Source organism: Chiloscyllium plagiosum, chromosome 24 (genome assembly GCF_004010195.1).
Source record: "Chiloscyllium plagiosum isolate BGI_BamShark_2017 chromosome 24, ASM401019v2, whole genome shotgun sequence".
In the NCBI taxonomy this organism is placed as follows: domain Eukaryota; kingdom Metazoa; phylum Chordata; class Chondrichthyes; order Orectolobiformes; family Hemiscylliidae; genus Chiloscyllium; species Chiloscyllium plagiosum.
In genome coordinates, this window is record NC_057733.1 from 8454807 (window position 1) to 8476454 (window position 21648).

The following is a 21648-nucleotide window of genomic DNA, read 5'->3' on the forward strand; positions in this document are numbered from 1 at the left end:
CAGTCCTCACTTTCTCCTCCTCGAGTTGGCGTTTGGCTTCAGCGGTGTAGAGGTCAGTGCGCCAGACTACCACTGCGCCCCTTTTATCCGCTGGCTTGATGGTGAGGTTCGGATTGGAGGGCTGCGCGTTGTGAGGGTGAGTGGTTGGAGTGGGGGAGGGGGGTACAGCTAATAGCAATGCCCCATAGCAACACTCAACATAGAAAAATACCCAGAGAGTAACACAGGAAGCATTTCAGAGCTGACAGAAATGTTCGGAAGAAATTTGCAGCTCTAATGCAGAGATACAAACTACTCTATGAGGCAATAATCTTTGGAAGCAGGCTCAAGCCCAGGTTCAGTCCAGACATTTGGGGTTTTGTGTGTGTGTTAACTCTAGAGAATCCCTTGTACACACAAGAAACCTTAAACAATGCATTAATTCAGGCTGAAGTAATAGTAATTAGGAAAAGTAAGTTGCAGCTCTAATCAAATACACAGGTACGACAAGATAAGGCTGAAAGATTGAAACCAAAAGAGTATGCAAATATTCCAGGAATGGAGAGCTGGGAAATCATTGGCTGAGTAAAGCAGATAAGTCATGGGCAATTTAAAATACTCAATTGTGGTTAAACACAGAAATATGTTTGTAAGGCAAGGCGAATGCAGTAGGAGTTTATTGAGCCTATAAAGCACAGGAAAACCTACATTACAGCAGCAAAGTAAGGGTGAACTTCCAATACTGCAGAATAAAAAATCCCTTTAAAAAGATAAACTTCTAAATCACATTAGAAAGTATAGGCATCAAAAATGGTATTGCCAGGGAGATTTAATTTCAGAGATGGGCCAACAGAACATCAATTCAGACATCCTGAAGAAAATAAGTTTTGACATACACAATAGCATGTAAACTTGATAATAAATCAGAAGCTAAACAAGTAAATACACTCCTGAACACAATTTGAATGATAGCAAATAATGTTATTGCAAGCTGAGATGTAAATGAAATATCAGACAAATTTGAAGAGGTATTGGTACTGACAATTGCTTCAGCCTCAGAACTAATGAAATCTTTTAAAGAGCAAGATTTAACTGAAGAATGCAGCAGCCACATGAACCCAGAGATGATTTCATTAATGATATGTACAGATTAACAAAGAGATGTGACTTAGTGGTGGCTTAAAATCAGAACTCACAGGAAACCTTTATAGGCATTACAGGTGAGTCTTTGTCAAATTTAGTGTATTCCAAAGAAGACCTAACTCTAGACAAAGCTATCCGTGTGGTGAATGAAGCAGTGGTCTAGAAGTGAAACAGATTAATCCTAAGAGGATAAGATAAAACTTGGCACAGGACAGCTAATGTGATTCCATATTTTAAGGAGAGTGATAAAGATAAACTACGGAATTACAGGCCAGTGAGACGAATATCAGTGACAGGGAAACTACTGAAGAAATTTCTGAATGAGAAAATTAATCTCCATATAGAGAAGCAAGGTTCGGTCAGAAATAGTCAGAATACTTTTGTCAGACAGAGGTCATGCTTAATAAATCTGCTTAAATTTTTTGAACAGGTGACCAATGGAGCAGGGTGGTGTAGATTTTGTAGCTTTTATGTATTTCAGCAAATCACACATGGGAAATTGATAAAGAAGTTAAAAGCACAAAGGGATCCAGAGTAACTTGGCAACTTGGATAAAGAAGTTGGCTTTGTGGCAGGGAGACAGAGGGTGGGTGGTAGAAGGTTGTCTGTGTGATTGAAGACTGGTGTCCAGTGGCGTACCACAGGAATTGGTTTGTTGTTTGTTTGTGATATATCTAAACGATGTAGATGAAAATGCAGGGGACATTGTAAGCAAAGATAACACAAAGATTGGTCAGGTGATTGATGAGGAAGTGGGTCATAGGCTACAGGAGGATATAAATGGATTGGTCAGATGGGCAGGTGGAATTTAATCCTGATATTCATAGAGTTAAAAAGATATATAACATGGAAACAGACCCTTCGGTCCAACTTGTCCATACCCACCGGATATCCTAAATTAATCTAGTCCCATTTGCCAATTGGCCCAAATCCCATCAAACCCTTCCGATTCATATACTGATCCAGATGCTTTTATAAATGTTGTAATTGTATCAGCCTCCACCACTTCCTCTAGCAACTCATTCCATACACGCACCACCCTCTGTGTAAAAAAGTTGCCCCTTAGGTCTCTTTTATATCTTTCCTCTCTCACCTTAAACCTATGCCCTCTACTTCTAGACTCCCACACTCCAGGGAAAAGACCTTGTCTATGTATCCTATCCTTTGCCCTCAAGATTTTAAAAACCTCTATAAGGTTGCCCCTCAGCCTTCAACACTCCCTAGCTTATTGAGCCTGCCCCTATATCTCAAATCCTCCAACCCTGGCAACATCCTTGTAAATCTTTTCTGAACCCTTTCAAGTTTCACAACATCCTTCCTATAGCAGGGAGACCCGAATTGCACATAATACTCCAAAAGTGGCCTAACAAATGTCTTAAACAGCTGTAACATGACTTCCCAACTCCTGTACTCAGTGCACTGACCAATAAAGAAAAGCATAGCAAATGCTATCCCATCTAACTACCACTCCACTTTCAAGGAACTATGAACCTGCACTCCAAGGTCTTTCTGTTCACGACACTCCCCAGGACCTTACCAGCAAGAGACTAGGAAGCTCAAAAGGAACAGAGTTTCTTCAGGTGTTTGTCTACAGATCCCCGAAGGTGGCAGATAGTTTAAACGGTGATTAAGAAGGGCTAATGGGGTACTTGTTTTTCTCAGTTAAGGCACAGTTTATAAGAATAGGGAGGTTATGTTGAGCTGTACAGGACTTTGGTTGGGCCACAGCTGGAGTACTGGGTGCAGTTCGTGTCACCACACTACAGGAAGGATGTGAATGCACTTGAGAGGGTGCAGAGGAGATTCACCACAATATTGCCTGAGATGGAGCATTTCAGCGATGAAGAGAGGCTAGATAAGCTCAGGTTGTTTTCTTTGGAGCAGAGAAGGCCGAAGGAAACATGATAGAGGTGTATGAGGCTATGGCGGGCACAGAGAGGGTGAATTCAAAGTTTGTTTCTGTTTGTTGGAGAGTCAATAACAAGGAGGCATAATTTAATAGTGAAAGGCAGGAGGTTTACAGGAAATTGGAGAAATATTGTTTTCACCCAGAAGGTGGAGGGGACTGGAAAGGGTAACTGCTACAAAGGGTAACTGCTACAAAGGGTAACTGAAGCGGGTAACCTCACAACCTCATTATATTCAAAGATATGGGCCTAGCTGAAAGGTGGGGCTAGTGTAGCTTTGGTGGTACAGACTTTATGGGCCAAAGAGCTGAACTGTATGATTCTATAGTCTTTGATCCTAGAAAATCATCAAATTTATTAATTCCTTAACTAAAACCACAAAGGCCACACCAGACAAGTTATTGCAGCACGTAGGAGAGACATCATAGGTCTTGCCAACACTGTGGAGCAAAGATACCTCACAACTGCAAACAGTATACCTGATTGAAATCACATATTGTAAGCATGTAGGTTTCTTTCAGAAAACGTGACAAAGCAGGATACAGTACAAAAAAAGCAAAACACCAAAGAACTACCTGCACTAAGAGATAAACGGGGTAGAACAGTCTTCAGTAGAAGATAAATCCAAGGTTTTCTGAGAGAAAAGCAATGTTTGAAACCAAATATCTTGGCATGCAGATGTTTCAATGGGCAACTGACAAATTACAAGTTAGACATGAGAGCTAGTGTTCTTGTATTATCAGAGAATGAGCTTTGCTTAACAAAACACTGCTTAGAGCTGACAGAAGTTAAGCTATGTGGTCTGGGGCATAGCATTTAATGTTAAATGTACATTAAAGCAACTCTCCAACTTAGTGGACACCAAATATTAGAAATCCCATGTACTTTGTAACTAAGTATTTGTACTCCTGTGTAGAAGAGTTGTACCAGTTTCAATCTCATTCAAAAGGTGAAAGAGTTGATACAACAAAATGTCAGGGAAAAGCTGGTCAAAACTTTTGCTGGACTCCATTAGTTCTTTATGAAACCTCAACAAAAAGCAGAATATTTGAAGGTTAGTTACATCAGGTCAAAAAATATTGTTCCATTCTGTAAATGAGATGGAAAAAGCTGGGTTGTCTGAAATGTTTTCCACCAAAACAGAAGAGTTTAGATTCCGAGTAGCAACAAAGTTAGAGGCAAAGTGCGAGCAAACAGGCAGCAACAGAACCCTCCACCCCATTCAAAAGGGTACTTTGGGGTAGTTGGATAATGGAAGCATCTGCAACTAAATTGAATGAAATTTCTACACATTGTAATAAACATCTACTCCAAATCAAAGTCCGCCATTAGTGGCAAAGGTGATGAGGAAGAGATAAGCTCAAGAAAAATGTACAACCTCCTACTTCCCAAGGAAGAATCCTCACAAAAAGTAAAGGGTATCACATCAAGCAATAATGAATCTTACAGATGACACAATTGAACAAACAAATTGATTTCACCAAGAATTTACTGAGAAGGAAGGAGAAAACCCAAAACATTCAAAAAGTTGACATCGCCTATTTCAGCACAGATCTGCAGGCAAAATGAGAAATTAATCTCACTGCCAAAAATTTAGGATGTGGTGCCAATAACACCACAGTAAGTCTTTACCATGATATTGCCGGAATTAAAAATCACTTTCTACAGCAGTATCTGTAGTTACAAAGAATAGATGTACGTCAACGAAGTACTCTGCAAAAGAAATACAAGATGTTAAAAACCTTCTAGAGAAGTACAGACTTTAGACCATCAGGGGCACTGTCCAAGTCAGGGGCTTCTACCAAACTAACTAACTAACACTTTAGGGAGAACAGATCATTTCAATTTGTAAAATGAAAAACTTGAGAGGAGATATGATGGCGGTAAATATAAGTATATAAACAAATGCATAATTATAGTGTACTATGAGGAAAACAAAACTTGGGTGGACAGTCAAAAATTAATCTGAATTGGTTGATATTTTATTCAGTCAAGTAAGTGTTACCTGCTATGATGATATAATGGGCGCTTGGTCAGAGTAAAGACGGAGCTTGTTGGAGGCAGCCCTAGGGCTACTGTGCCCCTAACATTTACAGATGGACACACACACCTCACTCTCACATAAAAATCACAACACCAGGTTATAGTCCAACAGGTTTATTTGGAAGCACTAGCTTTCGGAGCGCTGTTCCTTCATCAGGTGGTAAAGGAGCAGCGCTCCAAAAACTAGTACTTCCAAATAAACCTGTTGGACTATAACGTGGTGTGATGTGATTTTAAACTTTGTACATCGCAATCCAACACCAGCATCTCCAAATTTCTCTCTCTCACTCACACACACACGCACGCACACACACCTCTATCATTCTGTAGATCCATAACCAAAACCAGCTCTTTATATTTTCTGTACTCTAATATAAGGCATTGAAAGGCTTTTAAAGGCAGAGACACTGATTAATGTCTCATTAAAAGATCATACCTCCAACAGCACAACATCCTTACACTGGAGTATCAGCCTTAATTGTTGTTTACCAATGGAACTTTAATACATGCCCTTCTGACTCAGCAGTGAGAGTGATACCTACTGAGCTACAGCTGGCACATTATTCTGTTAAATGTAATTGTCAGCATATGAACAATGCTTTCAAATATTCGCCAACCACTTATTCTATACTGAGGGTGTAGAAAGTCATTTACCTCTAGAAATATACAATCAGTTTAAATTTTCCAAGACAACATCACAACTTCCAAACTTTCCATCAGAAATGCAACTTCCTTAGTCTTCACCATGCATTCTAATGATGCACTTATTCCAGATTTAGAGAATTATATAATTAACATTATTCAGCTGAGTCATCAGGTGTAGAACACGTACTCTGCCAAAACAAGTGACCTTTGAACATCTTGATCCTTTTATCCAGCCTCTCCTCTCATCTAAGTAGTAAGCATTCCCATAGCTCACTGGGTCTTTTTGGGATTGGAGCCACTAGCAATTCAGTCAAAGGTACAATGGCAATTTAACTGTGCTAAAGCTAATTTTAGGAATGTGTGTGACTTTTAGCTTTCTCGATCACTGGACAGTTCATTAGTTGTCTGTGACGTAACAAAGAGTGCAGGATGGATTAGATGTCTTGAAGGGGAAGCTAGATAGGTATACAAGGAAGACAGGAATAGATGGATATGCTCATACAGTGAGATGTAACAGACTCATACAGTCTATAAGCAATGACGTTGACCAGTTAAGTGGCCTATATCTGTGCTATAGGTTCTGTATAATTCTATGAATCTTGAATTGTTCAGTGGATACTTTATATGAGTCTTTAGTCAAGATTGTCCTGGCAAAAGGATTGTCTGGGGAAGACTGCTGCATTTTTGAAATTGGTGACAGCAATCTTCTACTGCCATACCCAGAGCACAGGCTGACTCAATAGAAAAACCACAAAACTGCAGATGATTCACAATTGACCTGGTTTAGTAAACCAGGGACTACACTAGGCCAGGGGAGACTCCACATCAATCCTTCAACATGATTCATAAAGAGATGCAACCCCTTCTAATCTAAGATAGCAGCAAGATTAAATGCCATCAATTTGAGGAAGGGAGAGCCATACTTGGCAATCTGATGTTATTGCTCTGTTTGCAGTGCCTACAATTTCAAAACTTATTGTTTGAAATGGACAAACACCTTACCAAAGAGCATTAACAATTTCCTATTTCAATAATATCAATTTCTAAACTCAGTTATTTTGAATCCAGTGTAAATTACACTTATCATAGAGCCCCTACAGTGAACCCAAGGCTGGAATCAAACCTGCTGTGAGGCAGCCGTGCAAACCATTGAGTCAACGTGCTACCCATTTTGCTGATATTCAATTATTATCAATCTAAACTTTTCTAAACCCCACTCAGCATTGTAGAGTTATAGTTGTATTGACTACAGTGGCTCATCCAAGTTGAAAAGGTGGTGAGCCCTCTTGATCTTCCAGGATGCTCACACAGTGCTTTGAGTATGAAATTACAGTTTGAGCTAACAAGGAATAAAATGGGGTGATATATTTTTCAGTCTGGATATTGTGCAACATGGAAGAGAAGTGGAGGTGAACGGGTTCCCATTCTCCTGCTGTTCTTGTCCTTGTTAGCCTTAATATGATCTTGCTGCCATTTTTGCTTCTATAGCAGCTTATCTAGTGAGCAGTCTGCTGTAGCCATATTTACAACGATAGTATTTGCCAATGTGGGTGTTTTTTAATATGTTCCCATGGAGATTTTTGTCTCAAGACCTATGTTTGGGAACTGAATACAGTTCTGCCTCCTGTGTCCAATGTGTAAAGTGTAAATGTCATATTGGTGTAAAAGTCATTCAGCTCAGCCAGACTGATAGAAATTCTCCTGCTCCTATCAGTGTCATCAGCCGAGCACCAGGCCTCAAACTCGTTGTCGAAACATTGATGTCATCTCTGAAGCCCATTGGGAATATTGTGGTCATCTGCTGCGCCTTCTTCATCATCTTTGGCATCCTGGGAGTACAGGTCTGTATCTTCAACCAGTAACAGGCCTAATTGCTGAGGGGTGGCTTTGTGTATCTGAAGGTAAGGGTTGTGTGCATCTGAGGGTAGGATTTCTGTATGGCCTAGAATGGGGCGCTCTCTGCTCTTTCTTTGTGGGCTTTCTTTGCGTTCTTGAGTTGGTTCTCACTGTCTTAGGATGGGCTACTCTGTCTGGGTTGTGGGCTCAGTGTGTCCTTGACTTGGGTCTCTCCCTGTCCAAGGTTACGGCCTAGCTCTATCTAGTGGTGAAGGTTGTTTTCTCCAATGAAACAACCCTGACATAGAAACACAATCAAAGTACATGCATCCATTTTTATTTCAGCTCTTCAAAGGCAAGTTTTACATCTGTCTTGGAGAAGACACAAGAAACATCACCAACAAGTCAGATTGCTTCCAAGCCAACTATAAGTGGACCCGTCACAAGTACAACTTTGACAACCTGGGGCAGGTATGGCAGCAAGTGTAAGATACGTTCCACAGGCTCATTCTCCGAACTGGCCGGAGAGGTTCTGGGGCTGACAATGCCCTCACTGAGCAGGGGGCACACCTTCAGCTAAAGGCCGAGTGACGGTAGGGATCTCAGTGATGCCCCAGAAGTTGCAAGAAAGGTTGTGGTCCCATTGGGGCCTGGAAAGTTCTGACCATTTTTGAGAGGGAGGACACTCAGTCAGGCTTTTGGTGCACAAAGACATCCTCACCCCCCAAAAATGAAAAAAAAACAAATCTTTAAGGAAGACTTGCTGTTCAGTCCTTGATAGTAGTGCACACTGTGCATGAGACCGTAATCAGCTATATTAAAGACAAATCAGTGTATTGATATAATTGAGAGAGTTTTAGTGTGTTTTGCACACTATTTGCACAGGGCGTGTTAAGTGTATAGGAGTGAGTGTTAAGTGAAATTACATTATATTAACAACCTTCATACATGGGTGTCAGACATGGGTCAGCAGCTAGCCCCCTCCCCTCTCGATCTGGCAATTATAGGTTCAAACCTTATTCCAGAGTCCTGAGCTCAGGATCCAGGCCTACACTAGATTGTCTGGCTAATGCCAGATTATTTGAGTAGCAGGGACCAGAAACCCAGGCCCCAACTAGAAGACAGTTGTGGTGTTGCTGGTCCTGTAGCAGACTGAGAGATGAATCTAATGGATATTTAATGTTGCAAACAATTCACAGGAGCAGTATTAGTTCCTCAGTGTAATTCTGTAGATTTACTGTTACGTCCCATTGTCTTATTTGCCTTACCTGATTCCTTCAAAGTTTGGTCAACATAGCACTTAAATTACTTTCATCATTTAATTGCACTGTGCTACTTGGTTATTGTTTTTAGTCACATTTTTGTTTTTAGCACTCATGAATATTAAGTGCTATTTGTTTATTTCTCATGTTTTATGAATTTCCTGTACTTTGAACATTGCTTTTCTTAATAATTTGGTTCTGACTATAGGTTTAGACATTCTATTTCTAATGGCCATTGGATCATTAATAGTTACAGCGAACAGCACATTCCAAGGCTGATCTTGTGAGACTCAACTAATGACTCATATCAAATTAGACTTGCTAAGTTGGAGCAGTGCCTTTTTACTTATTATTAAGTCAATTTGGTAACCAATACGTTATGGCATTCTTTATTTTAGGTGCTTTCAATTTAAGCAAAGAATGTTGTCAGGCAGCTTTTCAGAAATTAAGATGTTTAACATCAATGCCTTATGTTATACCATCAAAGGCTGTTCATAATGTGATTCTCATTGTTTATCTTTGAGGCTCAAAACACAAGCTAATTTGGAATGCATTGATTGAGGTAATAAGAGCAGACATTTTGCACCCTCAGCCACCATTTTGTACCAGCTGCATGTGACAGGCCCCCAGTGAGATGATTCCTATTGGGGAAAAGGGTACATTGACCAAGAAACCAGCCTAACGTTCATATTAATTAGTGCTGTAGCAGTTTTAGCATTCATTTTAACAGGCCTCAGTTTGACTTTTTATTAAAGGAAAGTCTTCCTGGCAAGTTGCAGTGCTTCATGATTGTAATGCCATGCCAGGTCAAGATTATGTGCTCAAGTCTTGATGGAGGGCTAATGCAGAAATGAAAGCTCTCTACCAGTAAGCCAAGCTGATATACAATAAATTTGTTCAGTACAACCTGACTTTGGGTTGGAATTATAACTTTTTATTGCTTATTCTGAACTATCTATATTTACAAAGTCCAATTATTTTCCTACTACAAATATTTATGAGTCATGTAAACAATTGTCTGCATCATGCTTCTGACATTTCTTTAAATTCAAAACATAAACAGGTCATTTTCTGATTCTCCAATACTAATGATGCATGAGCCAAGTAAAATCAGGAGCAGAATTCTTGTGCTGCTAACCCCACATCATTCGTGTATTTAGATTAGATTCCCTACAGTATGGAAAGAGGCGCTTCTGCCCAACAAGTCCACACCGACCCTCCAAGGAGGAACCCACCCAGATCCAGTCCCGTATATTTACCCCTGACTAATGCACCTAACACTATTGGCAATTTAGCATGGCCAATTCACCTGACCTGCACATCTTTGGACTGTGGGAGGAAACCTACGCAGACATAGGGAGAATGTGAAAACTCCACACAGACAGTCACCCGAGGCAGGAATCGAACACGGGACCCTAGCGCTGTGAGGCAGCAATACTAACCACTGAGCCACTGTGCTGCCCATTTCTCCTCAGTTGTCAACAAACCTAAAACATTGTTGTCCAAATTGTGAAACACGATGTAGAACAAGTTTAAATTCTGAGCCATTCATCATTTATCCATTAATTTTGTTCTTACATTTAGTACGCTCTGCTTTGAAAATGAAAGAATTGCAAATCTCACCGTGCTTGGCGTTTATTTAGACAGTAAGAGATCAGGTTTGCTGAAAGCCAAGGTCAACAGTGTCATTGACCTGTGCGGTCCTGGGTAAGACTACGTGATGTTTATCTCTCTCCAAATAAAACTGATTAATCTTGCTGTCAGTACTCATTTAAGTGATCACCCCTGCATAATATGTGATTAATAACATGTTGACATAAGTTTATTATTTTCTTCTAACAGGCCCTGATGTCCTTGTTTGTTCTTGCATCGAAGGATGGCTGGGTCGACATTATGTATGATGGTTTGGATGCAGTGGGAATAGATCAACAGGTAACATTGAATTCAAATCCCATGATTGTTCAAGGTTCAATCCCAATCTCAGAAAGTTGTTCTCATTCTGGCTGCTCCTTGAAACATTATTCCCAGTAGTCCAGGAATCGCAGTTCACAGTGCATCAAGATATACTGTATCCCCATAAACAGGAATGAATCTTTCCAATGGTTTGCATCCCCATTCATAATGCTCAAATCATCAACACTTGTAAGAGGAGTTATGCAATCCATCCCTAATGGAGGGTAAAGCCAGCTTCCAATTGGAAAAGAAATTATGTCCACATAACCATAGCAAATTTTAAATGTGTCCTTTCTCCATGCATTTTTGGTGGTTAGTGATTCCAGAAATAATGTGAAGCCAGTTTTGATCTTCTACTTGGAAATGCTGTTGGTGTTCCACTCCAATTTGAGGGTGCACTGGATAAGATACACAGTCAAAATGAAAGTACTGTTGTGTCCTCACATCAGTCCTCAAATGCTGAAAGCTGGGTGGCAGGCTCTTCAATAGCCACTGCTGAAATCTTCCAATGAAAAGAAGAGCTTATAGAGACTTTTAAAATCATGAAGGGTAAAGATAAAGTGAATAGCCAAGGTCCTTTTTCAAGGTAGGAGGGTCTAAAATTAGAGGGCATAAATTTAAGGAGCGAGGGAAAGATTTAAAAGGGACATGAGGGGCAAGTTTCTCACACAGAGGTTAGTGTGCATATGGAACAAGCTACCAGAGGAAGTGGTAGAGGTGGGTACAGTTACAACATTTAAAAGACATTTAGACAAGTTCATGGATAAGGGAAAGATTTACAGGGATATAGGCCAAAAGCAGGCAAATTGGACCAATTCAGTTTGGGATACCTGGTTGGCATGGATAAGTTGGGCTGTAGGGTCTGTATCCGTGTTGTATGACTTTATAAGGGCCACAGAGATCCAAACTGCTATCTACAGCAATTGGAAATAGCCATGAGCTAACCCTAATGGTTCCTGTACCATTAGGTCCCCTGTACCGTTATCTCAATAATATTATCTGTTCTGTCCTCATGTTTGGACCTCCTCACTATTATTGACAAAATCACTACAGGGTTAGAATGTGGAGATGGTAGTGGAGTGGTAATATCATTGGTTGAGTAATTCCAGGGGCCCAGAGTATTTCTGGGATTATGGATTCAAATCTCACCCCAGCAGCAAGTGCATTGTAAATAAAATTCAATGAAAACAATCATGTATTAAAAGCTAGACTCAGTAATAATGACCATAAAACTAAAAATCACACAACACCAGGTTATGACAATATGTTGAAGGTGTTAGCCCCCTGTGTTCTCTGTCTATGCCATGATGTTTAGATTTGATTCTAATCTAAAAAGTGAGATAACGGAGTTCTACATGAATGCATACAGTTTTTGAGTAAAGTACAATGTAACCTGCAAGTACAAATTCACCCCACAAAATATATGTGTGCATGTGGGTCTTTGTCTGTCTGTCTGTCTGGGTTAGGGGTTGTGGCCGAGCAGAGGCTGATAGCTAAGTTCGGTACCCATAGGGAGGGCCTCAACCAGGACCTTGGGTTCATGTCACATCACAGATGACCACCATTGTACTATACACACACACAGACACTCCTACACACACACAGACACTCCTATACACACAGGCACTCCTATACACACAGGCACTCCTATACACACAGACACACATACACAAAGACGTGCACACAGACACCCACACACACACCCTTACAGACACACACACTCCCACATGCACCCCCTCACAGGCTTATGACACTCTGCACTCAATACACACACACACACACTCAAACACTCTCACACTCACAACCCCCAACCCAGACAGATAGACACATACACCCAGACAAAGACCCACATGCACACATATATTTTGTGGGGTGAATTTGTACTTGCAGAGTTACATTGTACTTTACTCAAAAACTGCATGCATTCATGTAAAACTCCGTTATCTCACTTTTTAGATTAAAATCAAATCTAAACATCATGGCATAGACAGAGAACACAGGGGGGCTAACACCTTCAACATATTCTAGGAGAAAGTGAGGACTGCAGATGCTGGAGATCAGGGCTGAAAATGTATTGCTGGAAAAGCGCAGCAGGTCAGGCAGCATCCAAGGAGCAAGAGAATCGAAGCTTCGGGCATGAGCCCTTCTTCAGGATTCCTGAAGAGCTCATGCCCGAAACGTTGATTCTCCTGCTCCTTGGATGCTGCCTGACCTGCTGCGCTTTTCCAGCAACACATTTTCACCTTCAACATATTGTCTAGCTATCACCATTGTTAACAGTTAACCTGAGAATGCAACTGTTTAAAAAAAGTTTTGTGATTTACACATGAAAGAAGTGAAACTACCATGATATTCTAACAGATGAAAGGCTTAACAGACAATCAATTTTCCAATGTATAATTTCAGTTACATCACACTGTATATTTTTGCTATAAATTCTGTGTGTTAGGATTGAGCCCTCCACTACACCTGATGAAGGAACGACACTCCAAAAGCTAGTGTGCTTCCAATTAAATCTGTTGTACTATAACCTGGTGTTGTGTGATTTTTAACTTTGTACACCCCAGTCTCCAAATCATGACCATAAAACTGACTGTTAAAAAAACCTCTAGTTCACTGACACCCTTTCGAGAGGGAATCTGCTGGCCTACATGTGACTTTAGACCAACAACAATGTGGTTGACTCTTAACTGAGTTTGGACAGTGAAGGGGCAGTTAGGAATTTGTCAGATGCCCATATCCCAAGAAAGAGGATTGAAAGTAATATGCTGTGCAATACACAGATTTCCCACTTCCAAGTGTGCTGTCACAACTTCCTTTATCATAGCTAAAGAACCAGAACAGGAATCAGTGCTAGAGGAGATGTTCCAATAGGAACTAATATTGCTTTTGGAGCAAAGATATTTAATGGAATTTTGAACAGAACTGATTTGGAGGTGCCAGTGTTGGACTGGGATGGACAAAGTTACAAATCACACAACACCAGATTAAAATTACAAATAATTCCAAATAATTATTCCAAATAAACATGTTGGACTATAATCTGGTGTATGATTTTTAACTTTGTTCGAGGTTATGAGGAGCTTTGAAAGAGTAAAGATGGCAAAGTCGTTTTCACTGGTTGGATTGTCAGTGAGGAGAAAGTGAGGACTGCAGATGCTGGAGAGTCAGAGTCAAAAAGTGTGGCACTGGAAAAGCACAGAAGATTAGGCAGCATCCGAGGAGCAGGAGAGTTCCTGATGAAGGCTTTATGCCTGAAACATCAACTCTCTTGGTCCTCGGATGCTGCCTGATCTTCTGTGCTTTTCCATCGCAACACTTTTTGATTCTGGATTGTCAATGACCAGATGAGATAGGTTTAAATTGATAGCTAAAGGAACAAAAGGCTTGCTGGGATTACTTCTCCTACACCACAGATCATCATGGTCTGGTCATGAAAGGGTGTTGGAAGCAGATTCGATAGTAAGATTCAGAAAAGGAACTGGATGTATAGTTGGAAGGGAAAAGATCAGAAGAGTGGGACTAATTGGATTATACTTCAAAGAGCTGACACCAGCACGATGGGCCAAATATCCTCTTGCCGTGCTGTGTGAATCCATGATTTTAAGTGTCTTATTAAGTTACTGTCTTCATGTTTCCAGCCAATAATGAATTACAACCCCTGGATGTTGCTGTACTTCATCTCTTTCCTGCTGATCGTCGCCTTCTTTGTGCTCAACATGTTTGTGGGTGTGGTTGTGGAGAACTTCCACAAGTGCCGGAAACACCAGGAGGTGGAGGAGGCCAAGCGGCGGGAGGAGAAGCGCCTCAGACGGATGGAGAAAAAGAGACGGAGTAAGGAGAAACAACTGGCTGGTCGGTAGTCCTTCCTGTATCTTTCTGAGTCGTGCTTGACCTTTGACACCACTCCCTCAGTGCCTGACAATTGGGATATCCTCGAGCATGCCTGTTAGGCCTCTGCATGGTACAGAAGTAAAATCCCATTGGTCCAGTGAACAGTTGCCCTGTCATTACCTCGCTTGCATGTTTTGGCAGCATCTCCTCCAGAGGGCAAACTGTCTTTTACCCAAAGCATTCTCATGAGTATAGTACACAGTAGTGCAAAGATATTAGTGGCTCCTTTCTGCCATCAGATGGCTGTCCCTGCTGCACAATACTCTGCCAGCTGAAGGGCCCAATGTTTTGCACAATTGACCTGGAAGGTATGATCACTGTTTTATTGAGTTTTGGGGTTACCACATATATCACGACTGCTTCTCAACCCTTAACTAGGCACATTCGTCAGGCAATATTTGTTCAGTAAAAGCAAATCTCAGAAACTAGGCAACAGCCACCTCATTATCAAGCTTAAGGTGCTTAGTCTGTCATTCAGTCTGTAAAGGGAACACTCCTCAGTAGTGTGCAGTATTATTGTTTGTCTACACTGGATATGGAGTTGGTACTGAGACCCATACACTGTAAGCCAGCTGCCCAGAGCCCCTTGCTTGTCCTGAACCTGTGTAGCAAACACCCTCTTACTGTGGTAGTTCAATAGATGGGATTACCTCAGTTGACTGGACAGTTGGTTTGCTAAGTAGAGTGAGGCTAACTGCAAGTGTACCAGCTGAGGTTACCATGAAAATTCCGTCTTCTCAACTTTATCTCTTACCCGAGGTGTAGTGAGCCTCAGGTTAAACTCACCAACGATATTTGTATCATCGATAGTCACAGGTGAAGTACCAGAAGACTGGAGGTTGGCAAACGTGGTGCCACTGTTTAAGAAGGGTGGTAAGGACAAGATAGGGAACTATAGACCAGTGAGCCCAACCTCAGTGGTAGGCAAGTTGTTGGAGGGAATCCTGAGGGACAGGATGTACATGTATTTGGAAAGGCAAGGTCTGATTAGGGATAGTCAACATGGCTTTGTGCGTGGGAAATCATGCCTCACAAACTTGATTGAGTTTTTTGAAGAAGTAACAAAGAAGATTGATGAGGGCAGAGCTGTAGAGGTGATCTATCTGGACTTCAGTAAGGTTCGACAAGGTTCCCCATGGGAGACTGGCTAGCAAGGTTAGATCTCACGGAATACAAGGAGAACTAGCTATTTGGATACAGAACTGGCGCAAAGGTAGAAGACAGAGGGTGGTGGTGGAGGGTCGTTTTTTAGACTGGAGGCCTCTGACCAGTGGAGTGCCACAAGGATCTGTGCTGGGTCCTCTAATTTTTGTCATTTACATAAATGATTTGGATGCCAGCATAAGAAGTACAGTTAGTAGGTTTGCAGATGACACCAAAATTGGAGGTGTAGTGTACAGTAAAGAGGGTTACCTCAGATTACAACAGGATCTTGACCAGATGGGTCAATGGGCTAATAAGTGGCAGATGGAGTTTAATTCAGATAAATGCGAGGTGCTGCATTTTGGGAAAGCATATTTTAGCAGGACTTATACACTTAATGGTAAGGTCCTAGGGAGTGTTGTTGAACAAAGAGACCTTGGAGTGCAGGTTCATAGCTCCTTGAAAGTAGAGTCGCAGGTAGATAGGATAGTGAAGAAGGGGTTTGGTATGCTTTCCTTTATTGGTCAGAGTATTGAGTACAGGAGTTGGGAGGTCATGTTGCGGCTATACAGGACATTGGTTAGGCCACTGTTGGAATATTACGTGCAATTCTGGTCTCTTTCCTATTGGAAAGATGTTGTGAAACTTGAAAGGGTTCAGAAAACATTTACAAGGATGCTCCCAGGATTGGAGGATTTGAGCTATAAGGAGAGGTTGAATAGGCTGGGGCTGTTTTCCCTGGAGTGTTGGAGGCTGAGGGGTGACCTTATAGAGGTTTACAAAATTATGAGGGGCATGGATAGGATAACTAGGCAAAATCTTTTCCCTGGGGTTGGGGAGACCAGAACTAGAGGGCATAGGTTTAGGGTGAGAGGGGAAAGATATTAAAGGGATCTAAGGGGCAACTTTTTCACACAGAGGATGGTACGAGTATGGAATGAGCTGCCAGACGAAGTGGTGGAGGCTGGTACAATTGCAACATTTAAGAGGCATTTGGATAGGTATATGAATAGGAAGGGTTTGGAGGGATATTGGCCGGGTGCTGGCAGGTGGGACTAGATTGGGTTGGGATATCTGGTCAGCATGGATAGGTTGAACATGCTGTACATCTCTATGACTCTCTCGCTCTCTAATGAGAGAGCAGGAATATGGTGACTTTACCTTTTACTTAGAACAGCAGGTCATATAGTTGGTGTCATATTGCGCTTTGTGAGATTTCTAAAGTGTATTAACAGTCACACAACACAACATTTTTCTCTAATAATCTGCAAACGTTATGGTGGTCAGTTTTAGTCAAGTTGTTTTAATGAGCACGTAGAAAAATCAGTAACTCATCAATTCATCATCTCTGCCATTGCTAATATACATGACAATCTTTCCAGTGGACATATTTCCCTTTCCATTTCTAACTCTTGACAGACTGCAGTTTTGAAAAGAACCATTTTCTAGCAAGATTGTTGGACTGAAACATTCTTCCGTTGGCTTCCTGTCAACAGACATCACTCTCCTACAGATCCTGCAACCCATAAACTGATTTACTTCCACTAGCACCGCTAATTCACATCCATACATTCAAATAGAGTGCCTCTCATTCTAATTTTGTAACATTATTCCATAATTTGTCTCTGGTTGATGCTAGGATTTGTTACTGCTGCTTACCACTTACCTCTGCAGCTTTTCAAAACCCCATAACTGGCTTTCTTTTTATATCCTCTGTCAGAAATCATGCTCAATTTCCCATCCAGCTGGCAAAGCTTCCTCTAGAACGCTATCAAATCTCCCCAGAAAAAAAGCCAGCCAAGCTCAATCCACAGTCTGTACATAATTAAATTAATTGTGGCCTCTCCACTCTACTTGACCTCTGCACAGACCTCCTAACCCTCAGTCACTTTTCAGTTCCACAAATATACAAATATGAAAACAGGAGAAGGCCAGTTTGAGCATCAAACTTCAATTACTAGACTACTTCATCCCTCCCCAGCATATCCGGTGCCCCTCCCTCAAACCCATTCCCAACAAGTGTGTAATCCACTGGGAAAGACAACTAAATGTGGGCGGCACGGTGGCACAGTGGTTAGCACTGCTGCCTCACAGCGCCAGAGACCCGGGTTCAATTCCCAACTCAGGCGACTGACTGTGTGGAGTTTGTACATTCTCCCCGTGTCTGCGTGGGTTTCCTCCGGGTGCTCCAGTTTCCTCCCACAGTCCAAAGATATGCAGGTCAGGTGAATTGGCCGTGCTAAATTGCCTGTAGTGTTAGGTAAAAAGGGGTAAATGTATGGGTGGGTTGCGCTTCGCCGGGTCGGTGTGGACTTGTTGGGCCGAAGGGCCTGTTTCCACACTGTAAGTAATCTAATCTAAAAACAGCAAAAGCACAAATCTGACCACAAAACATACAGGAATGGCAGGGAACCAGGAATATGCTCCCCCTCAGGACAGTGACATACCTAGGTCTAAAATGACACACTTGCAGGTTGTGATTTTCCAGTCATTAAGCAGATCTTTCACCTCTTTACGGTCAGGTCAGTAGATCAATCACCTTCAGAACCCCCATTCACAGATAACATTGAGCATCTTATACTGGACAAAACAGCATCACCTAAAACCTGGCTGCACCAAGATTTAAATGTATAGACTCTGAACTGTCTCATTCAGAGCCCAAACAGAGCTATGTTTGGCCATGGCCACCTATAGTCAAGTCAGAAACTGGACAGTAGATTTGCTTATTCTGCTTTAAGAGACAGCAGGGATTATGCCAGGTGCTGTAAATCCTGCAGAATGTCACGCTGCACTCTAAGATATTAGAATGTTGAGACAGTCTTATTGTCCAGGATAACTCTGAGTCATAAATAACAGGTTAACTCAGCCAATAGCAGTGTGAACAGGATCAAAGTAAGATATCACAGGGACAAGTAATGTGTGACACTAGGAAACTGAAGGGACATACTGTGGCACTTTGATAGAATAGGATCAGAAACATCAGTATGACCCCACAATTGTGCTTTACTGCAATTATCAGCAAGACACATGGGTGAGTCATGGACTAGACACACTAGAACTAGATGGAGGGCTGGGGTAGAAATGGCTTCTTTCATAATGTCTTCAGTATCAAGTTCATAGTTCAGTTGCTTTTCAAGAGCCTGGTCAAAACGTCAGACTTTCAGTGTTTAAAAAAAAGGCATGACCTTAGATTTGAAGTTAATGTTTAGTATTTGTTCTCTTCCAACTTTGTGACGTCCATACTGTTGTTGCTCAGTCAGGCTCACCAGATTTATGAGCAGTCTCTTGCAAAAATATTTATTAACTTTATGACTGTGGACTATAGGCAGGTACCAGCATTACACTGTGTCTTGTGTTCAGGTGAAGTCTATTGGGTAAAATGGCTTCGGATAATTGATGTTTGTGGATTAGCAATCACTGTCCCACAGCCTCATGTACGGGAAGACAAATTGTTTTGTGCCTTGTCCCTTTTCAAAGTAATTTCACAGCATGAGGGAATTGAAGGACACTTTCCAATACTGAAGCAGTCGTGTTCAAGGTGGTAACTCAAGAATTCAATGAGTCAAACAGTGCAAATAAGAAACAGAATTTAAAATCTACCAAATACCCTTGAGAAATACAGATAAAGGTCACATTCTAGATGCAACAGCTCACTATACTTCTAAATATTCAAGTAGGGCATGGAATGTCACATTTGTGACAGCTAATCTAGTGGCAACACTGCTATGTCACATATCTGTTGCAGTCAGACACAGCAAGCTGCTTTTCATTGGTGATAAATTCTTTTAAAATTAACAGATTCTACCTTTTTGTAAAGTGCATCGTAGTCTGGCAGATATTTCTGCATTGATATTAAATTTATTTTTGACAGCTGTTGAAGTGAGATGTAAAAAAGTTCCTTGTTTTTATTAGCTTTTTCCAAGAGTAGAGGTGCTTCTGCAGGGCGTTTTGTAATTTGATTTGCCTGCAAGTCAAAAGTTGTCTCTTCGCTTTGCATGCCTCCTCCTCCTCTTCCTTTCTATCTATGGTCAGTTCCTTTCTGCTGGTGTCCGCTCAGCTTTTCTCCAGTCTACGTCTCTTTCCATCCTCTCCATCTATCAGCACTTTGCTCTCTTTTCTTCACTTCTTCCACTGTTCAACGCAATTAGCAAACTTGGATCCTGAACTTGGAGCTACTCTCTGCTCTCCCCTGAAAAAGAATCTATAGTGTGGCAACTGGAATATTTAGAAAGGAAAGCAGTACTTCAAGCCTGCTGCTTTTAAATTTGAACAGTTTAAAGTGTTCACTCAAAAAGCATGAAACTTTAAAGGAGCAAAGCTTTCAAGCTGCAGGGAAAAGCATGGTAGCTATATCAAATTAATTCAGCAGTGTTGCAGTTCTCCAACTACTAATCTAGAGGGTTATTTGTTTGACAAATTTGCTCCAAGTACATATCTTGCTGGAGGAACTCACTGTGGGCAGTTCAAGTAGAACAAGCTGATATATAGATATACACTGTACAAGGTGCCTGTCTCATATCTGGCTGCATTTCCCCCCTTTCATTCCAATTTTTATTGTGAAACATAATCCGTAGTTTTGTCTGCCCCCAATTAAGCTATCACAGAGTCAGAGAGTCGTGCAGAACAGAAACAGACCCTTTGGTCCAACTTGTCCATACTGACCAGATATCCCACGTTAACCTAGTCCCATTTGCCAGCATTTGGCCTATATCCCTCTCAAATCTTCCTATCCATACACCCATCCGGATGCCTTTTAAATATTGTAATTGTACTAGCCTCTATCACTTCCTCTGGCAGCTCATTCCATACACGCACCACTCTCTGCGTGAAAAAGTTGCCCCTTAAGATCCTTTTAGAACTTTTCCCCTCTCACCTTAAACGCATGCCCTCTAGTTTTGGACTTCTCCCTACCATAGGTAAAACACCTTGGCTATTTACCCTATCGATGCCCCTCATGATTATATAAACCTCTTTAAAGTCCTCCCTCAGACTCTGATGCCTCAGGGAAAATAGCCCAGCCTATTCAGCATTTCCCTGTAGATAAACCCCAGCAACATCCTTGTAATTTTTTTTGGAACCCTTTCAAGTTTAACAACATCTTTCCTATAGCAGGGAGACAAGAACTGAATGCAGCATACCAAAAATGGCCTCACCAATGTCCTGTACAGCTGCAACATGACCTCCCAACTCCTGTACTCAGTGCTCAGACCAATAAAGGCAAGCGTATTAAACACCTCCTTCACTATTCAGTCTACCTGTGACTCCATTTTCAAGAGCCATTCAGTACGCTGCATGAATCCACAGTCAAATAGCCAAGTAAACCAAATTGTTAAAAGGTTAATCATACTCTGGCTGTTTGCAAAAAGGGGGAAAGTCACATAAAGTGCACTAAATCAGTCCTGAATATTCAGTTTACCAGTGTGTCCAAAGGGAGAAGCTATCCAAGGGCAGCTCCACAGTTAATTTGAGATCCTTAATAAGCAGCAAAGGGGCTCACCAGGCAATGAACATGACCAGCAGATCTAAGCAGGAAGTTGTTTCTAGGTTTCTAAGGGGTTGGTGCCCTCATTCAATTTGAACTCAGTGCCTGATCAAACAACGTGGCATTGGGAGCCAACTCCCTGCCCACACAGCCAAAACCTCTGTCTTTCCATGGCCAAACGTCCTGGTGTGGGACTCAAACCGAGTTTTTGGTTGGGAGACTGGAGTGCTACCCACTGTTCCACAAGATCCCCCTGACTAAAGCCAGTCCCAGCAAACGAAATATTCACAAAGCAAACTAGAAGTAGTAGCAAAGAGCTGAGGAAAACGTGCTCTCACCCAGAGGGCATTGGGGAACTGGA

The 21648-nt window shown here is 41.5% G+C and overlaps 1 protein-coding gene across 7 annotated transcripts in view; it reads left to right on the top strand.

The window, feature by feature from the left end:
* Positions 1-21648, top strand: part of LOC122562009 (voltage-dependent T-type calcium channel subunit alpha-1G-like) — a 304845-nt gene that overhangs the window by 201514 nt on the left and 81683 nt on the right. For 5 of the 7 annotated variants that reach the window (XM_043714394.1, XM_043714395.1, XM_043714393.1 and 2 more), the window contains 4 exons: positions 7432-7558; positions 7899-8024; positions 10658-10747; positions 14410-14623. In XM_043714394.1, the coding sequence (XP_043570329.1) occupies positions 7432-7558; positions 7899-8024; positions 10658-10747; positions 14410-14623 (557 nt within the window). The remainder of the gene's footprint in view (positions 1-7431; positions 7559-7898; positions 8025-10657; positions 10748-14409; positions 14624-21648) is intronic. The other 2 variants (XM_043714398.1, XM_043714392.1) reach the window with 1 other exon arrangement.